General features: G+C 38.3%; 1 protein-coding gene across 1 annotated transcript in view; it reads left to right on the top strand.

Moving 5' to 3' along the window:
* Positions 1-706: 706 nt before the first annotated feature.
* The window catches only part of pdss2 (prenyl (decaprenyl) diphosphate synthase, subunit 2), a 69,284-nt gene continuing 43,617 nt past the window's right edge, over positions 707-26,373 (top strand). Inside the window, exons 1-2 of the mRNA XM_015349364.2 lie at positions 707-1,297; positions 22,378-22,512. Of these exons, the coding sequence (XP_015204850.2) occupies positions 1,053-1,297; positions 22,378-22,512 (380 nt within the window). The 5' untranslated portion in view covers positions 707-1,052. The remainder of the gene's footprint in view (positions 1,298-22,377; positions 22,513-26,373) is intronic.

Below are 26,373 nucleotides of genomic sequence, written 5' to 3' on the forward strand. Positions count from 1 at the left end.
ATGAAAGCATGAACCTCCCAGGCTACAAATGACATATTATTTCTGTAATATTAAAATTGTGAGTAATGGGGACTAATTATTCAGGGTTTCTTAACTGTCCATAATAAAACAATCTATAGAATTTTGAAATGCTGAGAAACTTGTCTGGGAAATGCGCAAAACAAATATTTTAGTGACATTAAACAGTTATCGTAAGAAGACTCGAAAACCCTAATTCTTCTGATATATACACCTTGAACAGGTGACTAACTGGAGAATACGGTATTCAAAAGGTATATGATGATACCAGAGTAAACCACCAGTAAAAAGCTCCTCGAAAATAGCTAATTTAAATTTTATTGAGTTAAGGTTATACAATCGGCGTCAATTTACAATCTAATGTATATATTTAAACGTACTGTAAAGGTCTATTAGCAGACAATAGTCCTACTTTTGTGGGTTCAGTGGGTTTACTAAATACTAACGTTTCATACTCTGATGTTTATTGAGCTACCTGCATTTCGAGATTAAACCAGTGATTCGAATAATGTATTCATTAATTTAATTTTAATCGTCATTAATTCAGGTTTAATTAAAGATTTATTTCCATTATACGTAATTCCGTATCTTCGATTAAACACACTCGCATCCCAGCATTTCCACTGTGGCACTACCTCGTCCTTAGTGCTGTGGACACACGCAAGTATTCGGCATCTGATTTGCGACGTGACGGATTTTGTTTTATCAAAGATGGCGGCGCCCATTGAAGTGTCGTGAGACCTAGTTTGTCTCATAATATCAGCTTACTTCTCTGTTGTCATTCAGAGAAAAGTAAGAAATGCAACAGGAAAAATATAATTTTACTTAGATATCAATGTTCGAATTTTAAGGTACAGCGTTTAACATTGGTACACTCATGAGCAAATCAGGTTTAAATAACTGCGTTGTACTTTGTAAGACACAGAGTATCTTGTGATCATCTGTATTGTTTGTCTGACAGCTTGTCTATGAAATTGAGCAGCTGATTAAACAGCTAAGTATATGTTCGTGTCTTAATATATTTGATTGCCAGAATGACTTTGGTGCGAAACACGCTTACTTGCCTTGGTGTGTTAAATAGAGGTCACAGAAATATTAGCCTTTTTTCAAACTCTTCGCCTTCTAACTGGAGTAAAGTTGTTTCCGATGCTGAAAAGATAGTAGGGTATCCAACCTCTTTCATGAGCCTTCGCTGTCTATTAAGTGATGAACTCAGCAACGTGGCAATGCAAGTCAGGAAACTGGTCGGAACAAAACACCCTTTACTCAACACTGCAAGGTAAGAGTTTGTCATGTCCTGAGACCATTTAACGTATGTCCAATAATTTAATTAGGTATTGTGGTTGGAGGGTGAGGGCAATGTATGTTTATGTTTCCCACAGTGTATTTACTTTACCGTGTTCCTGCGCGAATTTACTTTGGTTGCAGTGTACCACGGTACGCTTGGTTCCGTTTTTCCCATAGCAAAATTTTTAAAAGGACGTTTTTCACATGCAAGACAAAGATTTGATTTAATCAGTGCATTTTTGAGGACTCTCGGTGAAACAAATATTTGACATCTTAACAAGGTTTGAAAGTTCTTTATAAGTACAGGTCAGTTTGCACAATTAAAAGGTTTCATTTTCTCATGCCCTGAATATGTACAGTAGTGCACCTCATCTTCAGCTCTGAGTTGCCTCCAGAACTGATGATAGTACACCCCCCTGGTCCAGCTCATGCACAGAACACAGACTGCCATACTAGCTAGTCCTAGAGCAATATTGTATGTGAGAGATTTACAAGGAACACTGCTATGTGAATGTAAATCTTTTGGAATATTCGCTTTCATTTTTATTTTTAGCAATTTGGAAGTCTGTAAATTTATACTAAATTACATTTATAATCTTTGCAGTACATGATTTATTTTGAACATGTATATACTTCAGATCTAATCAGCTTCTGCTTGCCTATATCGCTGTTCTCTAGTAAACCAGGAGCATAGTCCTCTTGGACCAGTTATCTTGAACGCAGTTGGCTAGTAAAATAATAAAACCATGCCACGTTTTAACAGACCTACTTACATTTCTTTCTGTAACTGGCTAATTGTAAAACATGCAAATTAACAGTGGAAAATAATGAAGGCACTGTATTATCAGCTAAGTCATTGGTTTATATAAAATCATATCCTCTTTCTAAAAATATGCAGCTGAGGATATGTTTTGTGCACATTTTCTACTTTCATTTTCTATTGAAATCATCCACTTTTTTTTGCCAAACCCAAACATTTGTCTTATTTTTAGCAGTTATTTGCTCTGAATTTTTAGTCCTATTCATCTTTCATTTAAAATTAGCTCCTTTAATTTTTTCACACTTGTGTCAGATTTATTACAAATAGGGGTTGAGGTTAGGACAGCACATGTGTTTTCAAAGTGTTACTCTTCTTTCTGATTTACAGTAAGCTACTTAACTGTAGATTTATTTTGACTGTGTGATTAGGATTATAATATTTAAAAAAAAAGACTTTTCAAACTACCTTAAACCATTCCTAATATCCTAGTTGTTTTTGGCAATGTAGCATTCTGACAATCTCTGTCCTGTCTTTCTTCTTATGCACTGTTTTGTTGTGAATATATTGTACCAGTAATGTACAGTTTGTTCTAGTAGTGCATTACTAAGGTCATGTTAGTGACCCAATAGCTTTGACTGCTGTTCTAAGTATTGGAAACCTCTTTCCAGAAAAAGGTTGTTCTGCAAATTTATAAAATGTAGTAAAGTATTATTATTCTATTCTGCAAACATCTGTACTGTTCTGTGCTTAGCTTTCAGATCTTTTATAAAAAAAATGAAAAGTTTCTTTTTTGTGATCAATAGAGTAAAATTTTTCAAATTAAGTGTATTTTGTTTATGCCTTGTAACATTATTTTGTGGGCAGATCATGAAATACACTTCAGAAGGAATATGCAGATATTGCCTGTTTTCAGCCCATGATTGAAATTTTATCCACTTGATCTCAGCCAAGTGGTTCCAGGTTCAGAAATGCAGAGATGTCTTCTCTTTGCTGTCCTTGGCGAGCTGCATCCACCTCCCCAGGGCTACAGAGTACAACATCATCACAGTCCTTGTTTGCCTCAACAGAAGTTGGATGCTTATTTAATTAGTTTTAGATCAAACATTGACCATCAGGGATTGTAGAATTTTGAATACTTGAATCAGGTCTGCTGTGTTCAAGATCAAAAAGATGCAGAACTTTTCCGCAGGTCCTTCCTCCCGTCGGCAGTCAGGGTGTATAGCGCTGCCCTAGGCTAGGCCTGTTAGCCCTTCATCTGCTCATCTATGGACACCATGTTGCACTCATGTAGTTTTTGGACACTGAATTAATCTACTGTTTATACTGTGGTATTTTCAATATATATATATGCATTTTGCACATTTTATTGTTTAACAGTGACTATTAGCATCTTTTGCACACGCCTATTTTTTCCTAAATCTGTTTATTTTATTTTTGTGTTCTATATTGTTTACTATATTATTTTATTTTTAGTCTTTTCTAATGTCTGTCTTGCTTGTCAAGCTGCTGTAAGGTCTCAATTTCCCTTTGGGATCAATAAAGTCTTATCTTGTTTTAGCCACTGTGCAGAGGGCCACTTGAGCCCATCAATATATATGTTTACTTTTGCCTGGTCTGGTTCCTGAGCAGTAATGTATTTTTTTATATTATGATGACCAAACTTTAAATAAAATATTATAAATAAGGCCTTATTAGTGCATTGTACAATTTCAACATAGTGAAAATGCTGTTTTTTCAATATTCTGTTTGCCTTTTTTAAAGCTTCCCCAGATGATCTAGAAGATATACATGTACAACATCCAGGCTGTAGCTTCTTCAAGCTCATTATTTCTTATTTTGAATCTATAGTTTGTTTTGGTGCCTGCATGTAACACTATGCAGCTACCCACCTAATCTGAAATTTGTTTGGCAAGTTTTGAATTGTATTTAATAGTTTTGAATTTGTTTTAAAGCTTCTATAATTTTTGCTAATGCTCCTACAGTATGTTGGTATTGAATGTGAATTTGACTTTTATTATCTAAATCCAAATGATCAATTTAAATGAGAATATTGGTCCTAATACAGATTCCTGTGGTACTCCACCAATGGCATCACACATATTTTAACACTTTTCTCTTCTGTACTGTGGTTTCTATCCACTACCCACTTCTCACTCCAAATGCATGCATTTGCCTCCTGCAATTTGAGAATTAACCTTTAATGAGGAGGAGTATGATAATGTTAAAATTATCTAACATTGAAGTAGTTCAGGTGGGTAGCTGCATCAGCATGCGTAGGCTGCAAAGGAACAAGTAATAGGTCTCTTCCATGCTGAAAAGAGAAGAAAGAAAATGCAACATTTCGGTTGTGACTTCTTCACACCAGAAGAAGGCTCCACAGCCGAAATGTTTTGTGTTTTCTTCTCTTTCCTGCATTATCTAACATTTATTACCAGCTGATATAGCACCAGACACATCCTTAATTAAGGTGGCTCCAGAGATCTGACAACATTCAAATTGCATAGTGGACAAGACTGGATGGTGCAAGAGGCTTTATTGCAGGGATATCAATGCATCTGTTATAACAAAACTCTAAAAATAATCCAATCCAGGCTGCTGTCTAAGTCCCCAACACCTGGTAACACTGTGACAATCCTTTATATAACCCCAAACATTCTAATTGACCCCCATGTAGGAATGTGCTTTTTAAACGCTTCATCAATTCCTACTTACCTATAAAGTAATCATCACCCAGTGTCTCTATGTACAATAACAGAAGCCTTTAATAGCCTTTAGTGACATGTTGGTTGATAAATAGTCCACTCAAAGACCAGCCTTACATGCATATTTACTGCTCTCATCCTTTACTGTTGCTCTGTGTTCAAAGAACTCTAATCTGCTCTTACTGTATATTCACTAAGGAAGTGCATTTAAAACCAAGAGCATCAGGCATTTCTTTATCCAAAGAGTTGTGAGAGTATGGAACAAACTATCCAGCAATGTTGTTGAAGCTGCTACCCAGGTTTCTTTCAAGAAATGGCTGGATGAGAACTTTGGATCCGTTAACTACTGACTGTCAAACACGCTTCATAGGTATATTGGCCTCCACTTGTTTACGACATTTCTTATGTTAAGAAATGTTCTAGCCATTAGAAGCCCTTAAAATAAGTATGCAGGGCCTCGTGGTATTCTACCAGTTGCGCTTAAGAAAACAAGAGATGTTTTTGTTTTCACAGGCCATTAACAAAATACTTGCAGCACTCCAGACAGCAGTAACACTCCCAGACCACTGGAAAATGTAGCGCCAGTATATAAAAAGGGTGACAAACTGATCCAAGTAATTATAGTCCAATCAGTCCAATTTTCACTTTGAAACAAATGGAAACAATACCCAAGTTAGGTCAGCAACTTCTGTCTTTCAGTTCAGCCTGCCAGGGTTTACACAAGGCCCTTTCCTTCTCGGACTTTCTTAGAGTTTAGTGATTCTGGTTGTGGACAGCCTGCCATATATCCATCTGCTCCATTTTGTTGTTGAGAGAAGACGGAGCTGTTGCAGTCCTTTAATCCAGTGGTAAAGCCAAGACTGTACTATATGGTCCCTAGAGTGCTCCAGGCAGCTTGATATTACTAAAGAAATTTCACACAGCCCCTGAAGCAGCCCACAATAAAGTTCCTCGGCGACCAAATCTGTGCCTTTGAGTGTCGTGGCAGTTCCACAGGTGAATGCTGGCAGGAAAGAGTGGTGTTTGTAGTTGTGGCCTCAGTGGGCCCAGGGGAACTTCAGTCCCAGTTTCTCAGATTGGTTATTAAATCTCGATAGCAAAATAAATGACTTGACGGTTTGGACGTTTTGTTTTTACAAATTTTGAATTAAGCACCAAATCGCGAACTTTGTTTAAGTTTAGGATTGTTTTGTTTAACTTTGTCACAAACCCCTGGTCTCACCATGGGCGAGAGTGAGAATACTTGCAGATTGCGGCCCTTCCTGCTCACTAGTCTCCATAATAACTAATGTGATATACCAGCTGTACATCAGACGTTTCACTGCAGAAATGTCCCAAAGTGATTTGCCTGCAGAGTTAACAAGTAAGTAGTATGTGTTGGCCAAACTGTCTTGAAATCGAGAGCAATATTTTTACTGGATTAAAAGAGATGTATTCACAAGCTTGCCTGTTTACAATGTAATAGGACCGCGTCAAGTCCTTAGATGTTTTGTTGCCTCGTTCTGAATCTCAGAACATGGTGCTGCACATACTTGGAAATTTTTGTAATATAAATTAGAGGTTGAACAAGTTCCTGTGTACATTTCACTTTTATTGTGGTTTGAAATGCACTCAAAAATGCTGATTCTTTTTAACCCCGAAATCAAAAAATCCCATTGCAGTTCTCCTTCAAGAGGCTGCTTTCTGTCTCTTACCCTTGGCATTGATATACATTATTTACAGCCTGCACTTCTCAAGGGATTGCATCACTTGGTCTCGCTGATTTGATTCGAAGTTCAATGGGTGATGAGTCGAAACTATCTGAATTCTCCGAAGTCGGCTGCCATCTTCACTAGGAGGCAGCAGATATTGGTCATTGGTAATTTGAGATCTCATTGCCAAGGAAGGGTAGGAGCAAACCCTTCAAAGAAACAAAGAAGCAGGGCTTGAAAGGAAGGTATCTCAGTTAGGATTTAACTTTGATGGATTTGGTAAAAAAGCATTTACTTTCCTTTCATCTTCATTATCATATCCGTTCCAAAAGAAGATAAACGCAGTTGCCCTACTGGCTAGTTGTGGGAGCCCTCCTCCCAGAGGATAGCGGTTTGAGTGAGGCTGAAAACCATCTGACTTTGCAGGCAGTTGTGTTTGAAATTATAGTTCAAGGGTGTAATAACCTATACACCTAAATCTGATATGACAATCCATTTTAGCGTCGTAGCACTGGGTGAAGTCAACGTCTGACAGTATGATTTTTCACTGTCAGATTGGCACCTTTGTCTCGTATTTCTCACTCAGCCTCTTGCAGTGGGGAGGCAGAGACAAAAATATCCCAAACCAGAGAAGACGGTGTTGCTCTGATTTACTCGACACATTCTTTTTCTTTTGTTCGTGGTTAAAAAAGGTGTTAAAAAAAAAGACTTTGTGATAAATCAAGGCATTGGGAGAAATGAAGAAACGAGAGATTCTGTTGCAGGGAGCTTTGTTGCTTCTTTCACTTTTGTGGAGAACTACTTATTTTATCGATCGATATGTTAAGACTTTTTGTTAATTTTGTTTTTCTGTTGTTTTGAGCATCTTCATGATTTAGGATATACCTGTAAGTGTCAAGCATTTATTTTCTTCAGTAAATGCCTATATACTGTATGTTTCAATAATGCCTTCATCTTTAAACTGATGTATTATTTAATCCTGTGTTTAATTCATGCACAATTTCAAATGCTTTCTTATTCTGTAAAGAAAGTTGCATTTCACCCCGTGGATGATTTTATGACAGTCTGCAGAACAAAGAGATGTTAAAAAAAAGAGGGCTGAAGAAAATCAATTCCAATAAGACAGAGCTGTTTGGCTGCATTTACAGTATGTGAATCACACATAGTAAAGACAGGACTTCATCCATCTGAAATGAGGTTTGTTATGTGCCCTGTTGGCGATTGTTGATTTGCGGGGAGATTTAACTCCTTCTCTCATGAGCCAGCACTGAGGTGGAGTAAATAGTCCTCTGTCTGCTGTGGTAAGGGATTCTACACAGGAGCAGTGCAAGGGAGGAGAAGATGATGAAAGAGATGCATGGCTTGAACTTGCAGTGACAGGTTTAAGACTCAGTGTTGTCACTTTTCTGCACATTGTCCTTTCACTGTAGTTTTTATCATTGTCCCGGTGATGTCACCTACCTCAAGGCTCAGATTCCTGTTAAATGAAATTCTTTCGTGCCCATTCTCTGTTTTGTACATGTGAACTACTTTTAAATGCCTGCAGCGGTTTTACATTTTGAATGAAAAAATGCATACAGAAGCAGAGTGTTGTGAAATCTTTTGACGGGAACTGAATTGTGAGTCCAAATCTCATGATTTAATGGTAGTATAACCTGAGAATTATCAACTGTAGACCCTTTTCATTACCAACCTTGAGAAACCACGGTACCCATCTTATTCTTACTGACTCTGGATAATTGGATCTATGCTTTTTTCATTTTTCCTTCATCTGAAATGTGACCTTTATTTTCTCAAAACCGTACTTGTCTGTTGTGCTGACCACCATTTTTTTTCCTTCCAGATTGAAAGGTTTGGAAAATGGATATTTTCAGATATCAGACATACATCACGCATACATCGGGATAGTATCCACAGTATGACTGTCCAAAGTGAAATAAGCACAATTATTTAATAGAAATAATGCAGTACGGAGTACTGAAAAGTAATAATTAAGATATGCTTTTCAAAATAAGTTTAACTATAGTTTTAGGTGAAGTCAATTTCCCAGTGGGAGTTTCTCATTGCAGAATATTTCATCTAACCTCTTCCTAGGATTGTGACACTTTTGCTGAAGGTCACATGTTAAAAGTGGAGATGCAGATCAGTGAAGCTGTGTGCCATGTTTTACACAGGGAATTCAAACTTGGTTCTTCCAAGAGCACTCTGCTTCTAGTACAACAAACAGTACAGCATGCTTTGTCCCTCATAACTTGGCTTGCTGAGCTAGCGTTGTGTAATATCGTAATAAACATATTTTATCATTTTACCCATTATCTTGTTTATGTTTGTATTATGTTAAACACTAGGCCCATTCAAAACAACCTTCTTTTATAGGTTACTAAGGGGGTCCCGTGCAAGGAGAATGTTGGGGTCAATAAATTTAAAGTGCTTTTGGGGGTACATTGCCACTACTCACTTCTGTATGCAAAGGGTTTTGCTTATTGTTTTATTAATAAAAGACATATGAACGCCTTCAGGTGTATCATGATTTTCTGCCAAGTGTTTTTTAGAGTGCGTCTTTCCCATTAATAATTAAGTAACGGATAAAAAGGCTTTTGGAGGCACTCAGAGTTTTTCTGCTCACTTCTTCTTGACAACAGAAGAAACTTTCCCAACAACCTCGTTTGTTTTTTACTCCTGGAAAACATCAATATTTCTGTCAAAATCTGCGCAACCTGATAGTCTGTTATGAAGAGAAGGTTTTATTTACATTGACATTGGTGAGGTGATATTTCAATGTATTGTTTTTATTGTGCTCGTCTCGTAAATACTGCAGGCTAGAAGACAAAGGGCAAATTTGTAAAAGTATTGTTTTGGAAAAGCAACTACAGTAACTAGGTACTGTTCTTTTTGTCAAAGCTGTAACGTGTTCTGTGAAAAGGCAATAGCTAATGACTGCCACGTGCATTGAAATAAGAATCCTTTATTTCATTGGGTAAGTCATCAGAGAACAAATTCTCATTTACAATGGGGTGTCTGCATTTCTACTGCAGGGCATTTTACTGGTGAAAGGGTACGGCAGTAGTGGCCCACCTGGGGTTTGACTCCACGATCTTCTGGTTACAAGTCCAGAGACATAACTATTCTTCCGAAATGTACCAGCTAATGTGAGTTGGAAGTGTAGTTGTTGAGATTGATGAGAAGAATAAGTAGTTCAGTCCAGAGTTCTAGTTGACATGCTATGTGCAATATGATGTAATACCAAGATTAGTATTTGGTCATTCTAACACCAATGGCAAATCTGATGTAAGTTTGCTGTGAATTCTTTGTAGACTTAATGCTATGCCCTCTCCAAGGATTTCCTCATAAATTAAACACTTGCATGGAATAAATTAAGACAGAACAATATAAGCATTTTTTTATTGCATTGAGTAGTTCCCTTATAACAGAGCACTCTGAGAAGATATTTGCTCTTGGGTCATGTATTACTGTTGATTCCAAATCTTATATAATGAGCAGGAGTTTACAGGGCCAACTATGTGACACAGTTTATCATAGCAGTAGTGGTGTTTTGATCTTTTGGTAAAGAAAGAATTGCAAGAAAAGTGTTTCCTTAAGTTACAGTATATGGTTTTTGTGGTAAATGTCCTATAATAAGATAAGACTTTATTGATCCCAAAGGGGAATTGATGTGTTACAGCAGTCCAGCCAAAGACAAGCAAAAAACAGACATCAGAATAGATGAAAAATTAAAATAAGTACAGTAATACAAAATAAATATAATATAAATACATAGGTGTGTGCAAAATATGCTCATAGTCACTGTAAAAACAATAAAATATGCGCAAAATGTGCATAGGTATATTCAGATTGAGTGTCCCAGAAAAAAGTACAATGGAGCAACATGCTGTCCATAGACGAGCAAATGACGGGCTAACAGTCCTAACCTAGGGCAGCGTTATACACCCTGACAGCCTCCGGGAGGAAAGACCTGCGGAAATGTTCCCTTGAACACCGTAGCTGGAGCAGTCTGTTGCTAAAAGTGCTCCACTGCCCAGTAACAGTCCCATGAAGCGGATGAGAGGTGTTGTTCATGATGGCTGTGAGCTTGGTCAGCATTCTCCTCTCAGCCACCACCGCCAGGGGGTCAAGACTCATCCCCAACACAGTGCCAGCCTTATCTCTTGTCATGATGCTGCTGCCCCAGCACACAACAGTGTAGAAGATGGCCGCTGCCACCACTGATTCATAAAAAATGTGTAGCAGTGTCCCCCACACACCAAAGGACCTGAGCCTCCTAAGAAAAAAAGTCAGCTCTGACCTTTCTTGTGCAGGGCGTCAGCGTTACCAGACCACTCCAGCTTATCATCCAGGTGTACCCCTATGTACTTGTAGGACTACACCCCCTAAATGTCCTCACCCTGGATGGAAACAGGGTTCAGCGGAGACTTATTCCCTCATTTCTTTAGTCTTGCTGGTGTTAAGCTGAAGATGTTAAAATGACACCACTCCACAAAGTTGGAAATCAAGCTCCTATATTCTCACTCCCTCCCCTCCCTAATACACCCTACAATTGCAGAGTCATCGGAAAACTTCTCCAGACATGCCTCAGAGTTGTACCTGAAGTCAGAGGTGTAGAAGGTGAACAGGAATGGAGCAAGGACAGTCCCCTGTGTAGCCCCAGTACTGCCAACAACTTGTTGGGACACACAGCTCTGTAGCCGTACGTACTGTGGCCTGCAGGTCAGATAGTCTATAATCCACGACACCAGGGGAGTGTCCACCTGCGCCACCCTTAGTTTATCTCTCAGTAAGTGTGGATGGATGGTGTTAAAGGCACTGGAGAAGTCAAAGAACATAACTCTCACAATGCTCTCTGTCTTCTCCAAGTGAGAGTTAGCTCTGTGTAGCAGATATAATTAAAGTGTTGCAAGGAAGACGTGTGAGTTTACTCCCATATTGGTAGAGCTGAAGTTGTGCATGTGTTTGAGCTTGATCTTGGAACACTTTGGAATAATCTTTAAAAATTGGGGTTAAATATCTTTTAGATTTGTGGAGAGGTTTGAAATGTTATTTTCAAAGAATAGCGAAATAAGGCGTGATCATTTTTCTCATCCACTGTTTCAAACCTTCGCTGCATTATTGATGTTTTCAGTGCTTTTACCTTCAGTTCTCTCAGTGGCCTTTGGGCAGTATCTAGTCATCCTGCTGTCTTATCTCAGTTGCTTCTGGTCTTGTGCTTGTTTGCTTTAAGGTATTCATGCTTAGCTAGTCAAATATGTTATTTTTCCGCCTTTTCTGTCTTACCCTGGTAAACTCTCCACCCCCCCCCCCCCCAACTTTCCTGATCAGTGATGGTTCATTTCAGTCTTTTTCCTCAGTTATGGACTTTACCAGATCTTCTTTATGCTCTCATCTTATTTTGAAGCTGTACCTGTAGCTCTATGATGATTTTGTGCAAGATTTCCTTTGATTTTATTTAGCTTTCAGTGTAGTCTAGAAATGTTTGATTAGACTTTTGTTAAGGAAATAGAGTGGAATAAGTGATAATTAAAATAACTATTTATAACCTCCACTTGTCAAAGATATGTCAAAATATATCCAAGTAGTTGGTATAGTTTGAGGCACCTGAGTTCTTTATTTCATGCAAAGCTCTGCCAAGACAGTAGTAAATAAGAGGCAAACCAAGACAAATGTTTAATAATAATAACACAATTAGACAACACGCAATGTTACAAACATACAACATAAAACATAACGCCATTTACAGAAAAAGACAGAACAAGGCCTATATTCTGACATCCCCTAAAACGCAGACTGCTGACCCAGTAATCAGAAGTCCTATATAATGCCTGAACAGTGTAATGAGAGAGAGTAAACCTGTCCTAAATAAGACCCAGAGCTAAATCTCCCTATAATACCAGATGCCCCAATGTGAATGGAAATCTATCTCCTTATTTTAAAAATTCATCATTTTTGAGGGAGAAGATCTTTAGTCTGAGGATTCCACAAATAAGGAAATCAAGAGTTTCCTAAAATAAAGGATGGCATGTGCTCTTGAACAAGGTCCTCTTATCTGCCATGCTTCTTCTCTGTCTGTTCCCTTCCATTGTTCTTCTTGTCTATCTTCCGTTCTTCCTGTCCCATCCTTCTCTTTCAGTCCATTTTGACTGATGTATTATCCTCTTAACTTTGTGTGTTGTTTGGAAACACCTGTTAAGTGATCTTGAACTTGTTTTCTTCTACTCCTTCCCTGCTGTCCTGTGTAGTCTGCCTCGTGTGGTGGTTTAGTGTTTTATTTGGTGTTAATGTCATGTTGTAGCCTGCTGAGAACAGTCTGTTGTTTGGTTCATGTTGGTGAGGTTCTAAGTTTTATTCATTATATGGGAGCAGATGAGCAGATGCACCAGGACGTCAACTTACTCTACTTCACTGCTGTAGATATCGCTTGTCATGCCTGAAGAAGTTGTTTTTTTGAGGTGCATAGTAGGAGGAACATATTGCAAGTTTACCTTCAGTTTTTCTCTTTATAAATATTTTCAATTGGCTGCAGCCCTGTCAGTGATATTTTTTATCTGTCTGGTTGGGTGATGTGAGAGTTATACTTTATCTTTAGTCTCTTTGTACCACTCCCCTGTTTCTGTTGGAAAAGGAAAAAAATATATACTGGTTGTTTTATGTGGCCTTTAACTTAAAATTCCCTTCTTGTAACTGAAGCCATGTTTCTGACCCAGAATTAAATTTAAATCCGAAAGGAAACGTAAGTGATTTGGTTTTGCTGTCTTTTACTTTTACTTTGTTTTAATCAGAACCATGATGTTTTCTCTCAGCCTGTGCTTAAACACAGAAATTCTACATTACAGATAATTTTATATGACATTGGACTGCAGCAAGAGAGCAGGTGTGCTGTAGGGTCTTACAGTACTGAGAATGTGACATATTTGATTGTTCCTTTGTAATAGAAGCTTTATTGCATCTGTGGCAATGGCTAAAAAAACAACACATTGTGAAGAATTCCACAAGTTATATTTAATCTTATATTCTGCCCTATTTGATATGGAGTTTACAGTTTTACTTTCTTTTTTCTTTTCACGTTAAGCTTTTGTAGTGGAGACATTTTTTTCCAGATTTCTAAATAACTACTGCTATGCTTGTTGATTCAGATTCAAACAGGAAAGCATAGTACAAATCCAACACTTGAACAATGAAGAAAAAAGTATCTTTCCTCTGTATTACAATGGGCTGTGATATGCAGTAGGGTTATCTTACAGACTTAGTCCCCACTATGATTAAACCAGCACAACGCTTATGCACTATAGGCTGCATGATGGATAAATATAATGTGTGATGTTGGTGACAAAATGCAAAGTCTGACATAAACTTGATTAATTTTTGTCTCCCCATCCTACAACACAGCTGCCTTACTACTAATTGGTTGGTTTTGCAACTTCTTAACCAGGGTTTAAACTTATCAATGTAATCGTAGGGTTTATGGGATGGTGAACTAATACAACATTCAAGTTCTATAAAGATACACAGGTTTCAAAAATCGGATATGGAGTTTTTTCTTACCATATTTTATTCTGTTAGCGCATGAGAAAGAACCACACTAATGATGGTGGCTGCATTTTTAGTCTCAGTTGGAGAAAGTGTCATTCTGTGATGCTCTATTGCATGTATTGCATTGGTTGGTTTGATGGGATTAGAGCACTAAAAACTGCTAATTCATCTGATTTCCAGGTTTTCAGGTTTTACTGTCCGCATACAGGGGCTCACGCACGTTGGAATTAACCGCTTAGAGCTGATTGTAAAAAGTTACCTTACCTGAAATAACATCTATGCTTAGTTAGTTTGGTGTCTTTTTTTATCCCCTGCCTTAGAAGGAGAAATGAGCTCTGTGAACTGTGTCAGTGGGAGGTGTAATTTGCAGAGTATTAACAGGCGGCCTGCGCCTGTGCCCGTGTAGGCGGTACGAATCCCCAGTGCCTCTGCATTAATGATGGCCGTGATACATAGCGCTGATGCTCCCAAAGGATGTAGATTAAAACTGCCCATATTAACTGCTCTTTGGGGATTATTTCAACAGAATTTGTTTCAATACAGTGATGCGAATGGCAGGTTTCTTGGTGGTGGCTCCGTTTTTAAGAACTAGAGGGACGAAAATGGGTATTTTCTTACGTCGGTGTAGTAGAGACTTGGAAAGTGCCATGACAGTTCCTCTTGAAAGGCCTGTTTTCTTTGTTCAGTTTCTGGCTCTAGTTTGTTGTAGGTATGGTAGTCATTAACTCGACTTCTTGGCTGTGCTGTTTGATATTTAATCTTGTCAGTTTAAGTTAATTGTCGGTCATAAAGATTTATAGAAATACATAAAAGTAACTCGTAAAAAAGAGGATAGTGATTTTGTCAAAAAATCATCCTTCTTATAATACACAATGGCTGTACTAGAGTTCTTTAAACCTTAATTATTTACTGCATCTTTGCTACAGAGCGGACCTTTACTGTATCTGGCAGTATCTCAATGTCTTCCTTTCCAACAGCTGATACAGTTTCCATGGCTGGAACGGTGGCTTTTGCATGGTCCGTTAACTTGGCCAGAAAGCTGTACGTACAGAAAATCCCTCACTGTGGCGAAATAAGGGAGTGTCAAAAGTGTCAGCCACAACCACAGCCTTCCACAGCTGTTTGATTAAAGATGCACCTCCCGTTCTCCATCTCCTCTGCATTCCCTTTGTCAATAATCATTAACTTGGAGGAATATGAACACTTGAATAATGTCCCTCTTAGTCATAGTATTACAGTACATAATACATTAAAGAATTAGCTCGTCGGAAAATAATGGAACTGCCTCTTATGCTTCCTGCCTTACTTGTAAAAGCATACAAATGAAAGCCTTGTAGATGTAGAGACATCAGCTCTGTGATCAGAATGCATTGCACAATTGGTGCTCAAGATATTTCGCTATCTACCCTGAGCCTGAGGTTGAGTCATTGCATGCATTGCCTGTGAAACTGATGTGTGCATACTGTAACATCACAGTTTAAAAACAATAGTGTTACAAGTGTCAGCCATTGCCACTCACATATTACCCTTGGGACAACAGGGCATTACTAAGGCAAGTGCATCAGATATTACAGACACAACATTAAAGAGCAAAGACTCAGTTCATTGGATGTTATACAATGCATCACTATCCTGTAGAGTTTTCTGGTGAATTTGTCTTTTGTGAAGAATCCTGAATTTACGAAGTTCATCTCCATCAGATCAGCTTGGGTGTGGAGAAATGCTGACAACACTCCAAAAGCCCTCTTAGTAGAGAACAGTCAAATGCTGTGGCATCAGTGTCATGCGGTAACCTGCTGTTTGGTTTGCTGGGAAAAAAAATGGCCTTCTCGTTTTTGATGGTCATTAAATTGCTGACGGTTTTCTAGAGAAGTATTCTACAAAGCCACATCCTACCACTCTTCCATCGAGGTGATTTACAGTCTCACTCCCATACTCTTCAGGAGGCAGTGCCACTTACCACTCTGCCAAAATGAAGACAAAATGGTGGAGTGAAAAGGGGGTTAAACATCTACTCTGACCCTAATATGAACCCCACAAAACACATAAGAGAGGGAACTAAGGGAATTATCTACACTGCTCGTCAGTTCTGAACAGTTTAATCATAAGGATGGTTGCAAATGAGATGAGGCCATTGTGTCCATCTGGCCCCTTTCAAAACGTATTAATCCAAGGATCTCATCCAGCTGTTTTATGAAGGAAGCAAAATATTGGCTTCAACCACATGACTGGGTCCCTTGTTCCAAACTCATACCCTTTCTTCGGTTGTTCTTTGTTTTAAATTACTCTAATTACTTCCACGTAATTTCCACTTATGTGCTCTGGCTCGTATTTCATTGTTCATTTTGAAGCTGTCCACTGTGTTGACTTTGTTGATGCCTTTGAGAATTATGAATACTTATATCAGGTCCCCTTGTAGCCTCTCTAATTAAGACTAAAGCTCGGTTCTTTCAGCTGGTCAGTGTAGGGCATTCTTTTAGGTTCCGAAATGCGCATTCAGTATTTGCTCTTTTCTGGGCTGACTGTGGAGAAGCAATATTTTTGCAGCGTGGTGACTAGGCACGGGTAGGACACTGCAATATCATGAATGGTAATTCTCTATACGTGTTCACATAAGGGCAAAGAAAGGGTTACTTGCAACTTGCTTATGATTCTGGCTTGTTTAACCGAGATCTTACATTTTTCCATCCATTTTCTAATCACTTCTTCCAATTCAGGGTCATGAGGAAGTTTGATATCCTGACAAGCAACAGGCGCAAAGCTGGATTCACCCTAGATGGGACACCAGTCCGTTGCAGCGCTGACAGACCGTAACACACACGCACTCACAAAAGAGTCAGTTTGCCCTGAAGCCATTTAACCTACCAGTATGTTTTTGGACTGTGCGAGAAAACTGGAGTACCTAAGCCGTGTCCCAAATGCCACACTAAACTCTTTCTCCATGTCCACTCTTCTGTGAAGTAGAATGAGTGTCGACCTAAAGGGAAACCACAGTTATTGAATCCTGGTAACACAATTAATTAAACAAATCTTGAATCAAGCACTAAATCATGAACTGTGTGAAAGTACTGTAAATCGCCATGTTGTAACAAACCACAGGTCTTGAGGGCAAGAGCAAAAGTTTGCACAAATTGCGATGTGAAGCATTGAACACTTCCCGCTCACTAGTCACCCCAATTACTAATGTAATGAACGAATACAGGTTATGCAACAGACATTGCACAGCAGGAATGTTCCAACATGATCTGTATGTAGTGTTAACAAGTAAGTAGTATTTGTTGGCAAAACCGTCTCGAAATCTAAAGTAATATTTCTATTGGATTAAGAGATGTATTCACAAGCCTTCTTGTTTGCAATGTAATAGGGACGCTTCACATCACTGGAAGTTTCGTTGCCTGCTTCTGAATCCCAAGATATGTTGCTGCACATATCTGGAAATTTGATCTATTTTGTCCTGGAAATTGGGATGTTTTAGAAGTAACTTTGTGCATTTTACTTTTATTGTGGTTTGAAATGCACATATCAGTGCTGATTCTTTCTAACACCGAAATATAAAAATAACATTGCAGTTTCCCTAAAAAGTGCATAAGCATTCAAGGGTGCACCCTACAAAAAGGGTGATGGGACGCCCTCGCACATTGGTTACATGGCTCATGGTCAAAATGCTTTCTGTTGTTGCTGCTGTTTTCCACTGCTTCTTTTGCAGTGCACATTTGCAAAAAATGTTTCAAGGGAACTTTTCATGCTCCACTCACAATTTGATGACGTTGAGTGTCATCTTGTCTGTCCCTGCACACATGTAGTGACGCATCGTGTTGATTCACTTTGAGCAGGTACAACACAAAAAGGGCAAAGTAAACTAAGGAAAACTTGGCAATACCACTCTCTGCTTATTCAAAGCTTGGTACTATTAAATACATTTCATCTCGTCTGTCCCAGTACAAAAATGACAGTACGAGGAACGTAGCGTGTTCATTCAAAGTAAACTAAATAAGATAAATCTGGCCATACCTCAAAGCTTTGTACTGTTAAATACTTCATCCTTCCGTGTACAAAATACATTGCAGGTTAAACAAATATTCATCGCTCAAAATGAAGTGGTTAATAATCGCTTTATATCAACATTTCTTACCAAGAATAGATACAGTATGAATTTAAAGTAGACTAATGAAAATTTGTTCTGAATTTTAAAACTGTAAAAAAGTTAAATTTGACTAATGTGTGAATTTTGTATTCTCAATGGCAGCATCCCCTTGCTTTGATACGCGAGAACATGAAACATTGTCATTCCACAAGGATTTGGGGGTAGTTCCCTTCAGCGAAGTCCGCTCCGATGCAGACTTCAGAAAGGGCACATTGTGTGCACTTGTGAGCATGTTTGTGAAACACAAATTAGAAATGGGACACCCTGAGCCCTTGCAAACCTGAGCAGGAATGTAAATATGAAGGACTCAAGACCTCAGCTATGCATACTGGGACAAGGCCCTAGAGGAGATCCTAGGGGAGAACATACTCTAGACCCTAGGGGCAAACAGGGGAGACCATACTAACTCCACACAGATAGCACGCGAGGAGTTCAACCCAGCGCCACAGTGACTCAAGGCAGCAGTGCTGTTCACTGTGCCACCGTGCTGCTCTAGTCCAGTACAACAAAATCTAAAAACAATATATTTTTCTGTGGATGTAAGAAGTAATGTTTAAAACTTCCTTCTCAGTCCTAAGAAAAAATAATTTTAAAAATCCTTTAGATCTTTGGAGAAATAATAACTAGCATCTTATTTATTTGAAAATGGCAGAAATGAAGTAGACTGTTTCATTTTGTAATGATCTAAACCAAAATGTATCCAGATCCTCAATTTCATGTTGTGTTTTTTTGGACTGTGGTTTGGAGATGGCGAGAACATTATTAAGGGAGCTGTGTGACTAAGTCCCGTCACAAGGGACACAGTTTTTACGTCTGACTGTTACAGCACCTTGGTTTCCTGAGGGGTCCTGAGTGTGGCTTTGATAAGGAAGCCACAGAGGGCTTAGTTAGCTCTTCCTGTCTCTGGTTGTAGCCCCCAGCAAGATCTGTTTGTCATCCACCACAGGTTACGGTTTCACGTAGTGCATGGTACATTTTCCAAGTTTTAATCCTGCGCTGTTGCATTTGGAGTTTATTTCCATGGCAACCATTACTTTCAGGCTTTGACGTTGCCAACTACCTGTTAGAATTTTGCCCCTCTGAAGATCCTGAGCATACTTCAGTGTTCGAGTGTTGAAAAATAGTTATTTAAAAAAAAATGTATGTGTAAATCATGCACATTGTGAGGAAGTCTTTCTTCAGAATTGATAAAATATTGCCAATGGGGAAAACTGGAAACCCTTGATAAGATAAAGACAGGTAATTAAAAACATGATCCGCTTGCATTCTTTTTATAGAATGTGTCCTTCTTTTGCAATATTATCTCTTTTCTTATATTTACTTTTCAGATCAGTTCAAGAGATATTATGTTTAGATAAACCTGTTTTTCTCTTGCTAATGTATTTTACATTTGCGTTTAAATTAATCATTTCTTTGAAAAATGGCCTGTGCTCAATGTAAAAAGTGATGAGTATGGCAGCCGCGTTTATCCAGAGCAATATCCACAGCTGGGCATTTTACCGGGACAGTTGGCATTAAGTGCCTTGATCATAAGTACAGCAGCAGTGCCCATCTGGAGTTTGAACCTGTAACCTTCCAGCTTAAAGCTTCCTGAGCCCTAACACTACTTCCCTAACCACTCCTTTCTTACCTTCTGAAATCTTTCAAGATTTAATTTGAAATTTACTTAATAAGGATTTGAAGTCCTTGAAGCACGTTAGTTGTTCATTTGTGAAAAATGTTGGTTAATACTATGTGAACATCTGTACATTCATTGTCTTGTCTTCTGTGATGTGACAAATTACTTCCCCAGTCTGACATTCTTACATGGAAATTAAAAATATACAGGAAAAAAAACTTTATACTTTCATTTTGTAAGGTCTTTCTGTGTGTTGTTTTCTTGTTTCAATTTTTTCCCTATGTAAAAAGTAAGCCCTAGGTCCAGCTACCTCAGATGATATCACAACATAAATGTTTCTTGAAAGAATGAATTAATGATGATTTCGACATGGGAATTCCTATAAAATTGCACTGCCCTCCAATGTGAGTTTCCATAAAGCAATTATAAGCAATTCTGCTTGTGTGCAGTACGAGGAAAAAGTAATTCCTTAGTCAGGAGAGAGAATTAAATTAAAGGTATCACCTCTGGAGACAGAACAAGAGTAACATTTTGTTTCATTAAGGATGTTCTTTCTGCATTTAATTTACATACAATCATTTGCCAAAATGTGAAATTTTAAGTACAGTATGCTGCAGTGTGTAGTTGTATCACAACTGCTCAGGCATTGGTTTACATTCAAGTATTACCTGTCAGTCTGAATGAATTATGAGCAAATGAAGAATTTTCTCTTAGGCATCATTTTGTGAAGAACTGTTACATACTTGGGGATTTATTGCTTGAATTGAATACCAGCATGCTTATATTTACTTTCATTCTCTGTCTCATTTAAAACTGCGGTTCTTCTTTGTTTTGATCTTGCAGAAACAACTCAATGTAGCATTTAAAAAAAAGAAGAGGTCAAGCACAGTCAGTGGAAGTGTCCTGGTGTATGAGCTGTATCGTCACCTGTGGACGTTTGAAGGGTCTTGGAGTATGCAGCCATATTTCTGCTACTCATTTGCATCACATAGACCACTCCTTCTGTTTTGCATCTTCAATTAACATTTGTTTGGTAAAAGAAAATAGCAGCAGGAAGCATGGATGACGGATTTCTGTATCTCTTTAATATACTGGATACTAAAACAGTGTTTGTATTTTTGAGTGGATGTTTCATCATTAGGGAGAGAGATGTTGCCTTTTTTCCTTTATCCCGCATTGCAAAGTACATGGTATACTGTCTGTATGCCACATAGTATACTATGAGTACTTTATGCTATGTACAGTATATACTAGACCACATGGCAGATATAGCAGATGGTAAATGGTCTTCAGGGTGTACTGCAGAGAATGTGGAGACACAATTTAGTAAGGTTATCCCCTTCACCTTATACAGTAAATGTTCAATGGTGATTATAAGCATTGAGGACAATATGAACAAATCTATTTAGATTGAGGATGACCATTCTTCCCACTAAAATTGGAGTAAACACTATAGTAATAGTTATAGTAGTAATAGGTCAAAGTTAAACTAGGTAAAAAAAAGTTAAGCTCTGTTGTAAAGCTATGTGTACAAGTAGATACGACTATTGACATCCTGTGAATTATAGTTTTTTTTACTAATGCATGAAGTGTAATTGCTGTTCACATCAATTTGTTTTCTAAATCGTTTAAATGCTCATGAAATGGTCATTCTTTACATTTGCTGGAGAATTAACTAAGTCTTCTAATACTTCTGTCTCTACTGAAATTGAAGGAGGACTTTTAAAAGATAGATAAGGCATGCAATGATCCCTTCTTCTTAACGGGAGTGCCATTCCTCTGATATTATTAGCACATTGACCAAAATGAGCAGTATGTACTATTTGAGCCAAGGCTCTCTGGTAAGAAATTGATCTGACATTGAAGCGATGTAATGAGAAAGTGTCATTTAAAAAGCTGTTGCTTTGGACGTGTTGTATTCATAAACTGCTATATAGGATTTTTATTGCCGTACCTGCTATGCTGTTCTGAAAGGATGAATATGGACTCACCACTCATATGTGATTATAAATCTGTTTCCAGACTGCTATGAAATGTGCACATCAGGGTTATCACTTCATTTTAGATTTGTTTTTCTCCTGGGGTTGAACATGACCTGAAACTTCTGCCAGGGGATTTTGGTGAAACCCTAGTATTTAAAGTGTATTTCTTAACCATTCAAAGCCCAGGAATTGGCATGCTGGTGTCTGCAGTGAACACCTTCCCAAACACTGTGGTCATCGTTGTTGTTTCAAGGGTTGAACCGCTGAAGAAAGTGGAATTAATCTGAACACATTATACTGGTGGAAATGCTGAGTTGTGTTGATTGACTTGTTAATGTCAGAAAAATGTCAATAATGTTAGAGCATTTGCTGATGAGTGTATAGTCGTTGGGCTTATGAGACTCGGGGATATCGAAGTGTGAAGCGCTGGAATAACGCAAAGACTGAATGAATCCGGGTGAGCAGTATCACACTGCAGTCACAACCAGGGATTTGACATCTGTGTGCTGTTCATGGGTGACTTCTGCATCTAGTTAAAAGGCTATCAGAGGTGCAGATAAAAATGTCTGTCGCATAACAAACTCAGTAGGGCCTTTTCTAAGTGTATTCAGAGACGTCTGTTCTTTCCAACAGGGGGTTTGTCTATGACAGCAGGAACAACCTTCAGATGAGAGGCTTGGTGGTGCTTCTGATCTCTAAAGCTGCTGGCCCTAGCACTGCCACCACAGACCTTCTACAGCAGGACATGGTCAGTGGAATCTACCCCAGGTAAGGCCAGGGATAATGAGTAAGGCTTTCCTGCAGTCACTCTGCCTGGCTTAGCTCAGACTGCTTTTAATAAGGGAAAAAAAGAAAAGAGTTTTTAAGAGTAGTGGAACTTTTCTGTCAGAACAGACAACACTAAGCCTCAGAGACAAGCACACTACGTACAATATTGAGTCTGTGCTCTAATGAGCCAATGCTCCTGGGATGTTGATTTCTGTTTCACACTCTGCCATCATTACTGTAACAGGAGCTTGTTTCAAAGAGTGCTGTTCGCCAGTGAAGTAACGCACAGCGTTTAACTTGTGTTAACTGTATTTATCTGCTGTATGTCCAAAAACTCTCTTAAAGGCCTGGAGTCTCATACAACATGCTTGATGCATTCCTTTGCATGACTATGTGTGCAAAATAAAATCCTGTTCATGTTGCAAGGTCCAAAAGCAGAGGCAAACATCAGTCCATGTTGAGTTTGCTGCTCTTACTGTAGAAGACTTTCCCCTGAAAACTGAAGCACATTGATTTGACAGTGTAAATACATGTGACTTATACTGGCTCTAACTGTTATGTACACCCACATTTTCCTTATTTTTGCAGTTACAGTTCCCATGTTAACTGACAAAAACATTCTTGACTTCTCCTATGTAATATAGAAGCATGTCTTGCAAAGAACATATTTTCAGATTGTGCTAAGTGTAAAATCAAACTGAATTATATTAAGGTGAATAATAATTCTAATAAAGCAGAACTGTCCCAAATGGCCATTCAATTCCGATTGCATGTATAAGGTCCAATTTAGCAGTCAAAAACAGACCGCTGTTTCTTCCATATATACAGAATGTGTTATAATACCATAATACTTGAAAAATACAGCAGTTCTAGGCTTGTCTATAGCCCTGCTGAATAGTCCAGATGTTTTTACTGTATGTAGCAGTAGTGCATGCGTAGGCCAAAAAACCTGGGTTTGTGTCCTGCCTGGGACTTTCCAATAGGGATATGAATGAATTAAGCTTCCTTGCTTTGAGAGAGTTATGGGGTATGCAAAGTGCTTAGCATCATATCTCTCTTCGCTCTTGAAAAGTAGTTGGTTATGCTGGTATTGTGCAACCTAAAGTTGAGCCATGTCTGAAAATCCAAGGATACTGCCTTAAGGTTTATATACTGTATCTACTACCTTGCGGTGCAAGCAAGCTCTGATGTGGTTTAATGCATGCCATGTCATTGCAACCTAACGCGTACTGGGGTCGTTTCAGTACTGGAGCCTATTATTAGAGACTGCACAGAATAAAAATCACCAGACTGCTATAGTAAGTTAACAAGTCAAATTCTTTAGTAATTCCAAAATAGGAGAATCATCAAACACTGTTGATGTAGAAATTTACTAAATTTAGGACTAAATTCGATATTGGGCAAACAACTCGCAGATAACATTTAGCATGCAAAGTTCAGTGTGTTCTATGCAAGTATCGGAAACATACACTGTAAATAGAAAAGGGGAAATGCAGAGTTTGAGAGAGACCTACGTAAATATATAGACACACCATTTTCATCTTTTGGACAATGTGGGGAATCTTGGGAGGAATACTGTTAAAAATGTAGAATTTAAATCAAAGGATGCTGTGTTAAAATTGTAAAAGAACACTTAGAATATTGAGTAAAACATTGGTCAAGATACTTCTGTGGAGCCTGGAATCAATCCAGAGAAGAACAACTACAGTAGATACATTTCTAGGCTTGAAGGAATGTCCTACACAAGATATTCTGTAATTTGCTACTGGCAGGACTAAGGATAGTGTCCACATGGTGGGATCCTGTGTTATCCCTGAAATGCTTGTGTGAGTCCTCTTCCTTGTTTCAGTCAATCGAGTTCTGATATTTTCTTGCTAATAAAAGAGCTATATGTTACCAGTGTGTGGCCTGAACATTTTAGTTTTCTAAGCCAAGTTTTCCAGTACTTTCTGGGAAATGTACTGCCTAGCCTTACACGTTCTGTTTTCCTCTCTCTGAGGTTGGAAGTAACCTCAGTTTTGCGAGACACATTGTACCACATATATGTTTGCAGGTATCCATCTGGAATAACAGCCTCACAACTACATTTAGCCTTTGGCACGTACATTATGAATTAGCACAAGCCATCCCTAACCAAGATGGGGAAAAGCCCAATGCCAAAAAATAGAGGTTACATGAGGGGAAAAATGAAGGCTCCTCTTAGTACCTTGAAACCGGACAGCTGTTGTTTTGAATTTGCTCCAGTGGTACAAAGAAGAGAAAGAGGGATTTTGTTATTCTCATTAGCCAGTTAGACACCGGCTTGACACCAACTTGTCATTTCAAAGAGGCAACACTGTTCCTGTCTGCTGTCTCAGTTTAACAATTCATAGAAAGCTGTAGAGACCCCATTATACAGAGAGAGCTACTGAAATGCTATTATATCTTGGCTGAAAAGCAAGCTTCCTTCATAATGCCCAGGGCAAGGTTAAAGGTCTTCTTTCCTTGCCTGCAGAAATAAAATTGAATTCAGTAACTCAAAGAAGAGATTTCTACACACTGCAATTCAGTAAGCAGTCTATATTTCCCTATTATGGTAGCAGTAAGGTAGTTACATTTCATTTTTATCTAGTATTAAATGAAAAAAAAAACTTAAAATCTGGGTAACGGAATATATAAAGCTGTGTTTGTTATATTTCTTAATATGCATTGCTTTATTTTATTACTCATTGATTTATAAGATATGGTTGAGGTTTGTAGTCAGAAAACTTTCAATTTGAAGATGGGGTCAAGCTGCAGTGTATCCCATTATTTATGAACGTTAATCAGATGTGGTTACTCCAATAGCAGATTCTGACTTTCTTACAATTCCTTTCTGGGTGAGTTAATGAGTGTCTGAATTGCCCTTATAATTAGTTTTTTTTGTTATAGCCCAGTACACTGAAAATCTCCTGTGACCCCACTAGCCCTGTACAGCCCTTTGTATGGGCTGTTTTATCAGCAAGAAATTTAGTAAATGTTAAAAAGTAGTATTACACTGTGCCCTCAGCTGTCATGAGCAATACCCTATCAAGAAACCTTTTGGAGCTACACTATCAAAACTGCTTTGTTTTTCGTTTGAATTAATTCAATTTTCTTGAATGTTTTTGTTTTTCCTCCATAAATCAAGGTAAATCAATAAAATAAAATGAGAAGGAGTGGTTTATGTGGTTTCATTAGCAGTTGCTGAACTTGTGTTTATTACTTGGTCAGTAATCTGAACAGGTCATAGGAGAGTGCTCTTTTTTAGAACTCTGGTTTTTTAACATGCTGTGGTTTAATTTGGAGAAGCAGCAGGAACATGAGGGAAACGCAATAGGAATAAAGAAAAGAAATCCTACACATTTAACTGTTTTTTGCGGTTTTCAATAAGAGATTAAGCTGAGATCAGACTCTCTCAATGTGATATTCCAGGATCACAATGCAAAGGCAAAATATCAATTTAAGTTCAGACTTGTTTGATCTTAAATATGTCATTTTTCACCAGGATTAACCCGTGTGAAGTTGATCTTTGTCAAGGCTCTTATAACCCAATAAAATCCCAAAGCTTCAGAGCAGTCTACAAGGTTGCAGCTTTGCATAAGGCATTATAGTGAGTTTCCCTAAATTCCCTGTGAGCATGCCCTGGGCCAGCCCTTGAGGGAGTCCCCTCTTAGCTAAGGGTCTTTTTCAGCACTGCACACGTTGCATTCACCCCTCATCCCAACAGTCTTTTGTAGGAATAGAGTGTCGAGAGTCGACCAACTTTGGCGATACAGTGAGGCTCATATACCACACAAAGAAAGGGACATCCAATAAGTCTTGGTAGTATTGACATTGCTGCATATTGAATGCAGCTTCCAG

This window comes from Lepisosteus oculatus, chromosome 2, assembly GCF_040954835.1.
Source record: "Lepisosteus oculatus isolate fLepOcu1 chromosome 2, fLepOcu1.hap2, whole genome shotgun sequence".
Classification (NCBI taxonomy): domain Eukaryota; kingdom Metazoa; phylum Chordata; class Actinopteri; order Semionotiformes; family Lepisosteidae; genus Lepisosteus; species Lepisosteus oculatus.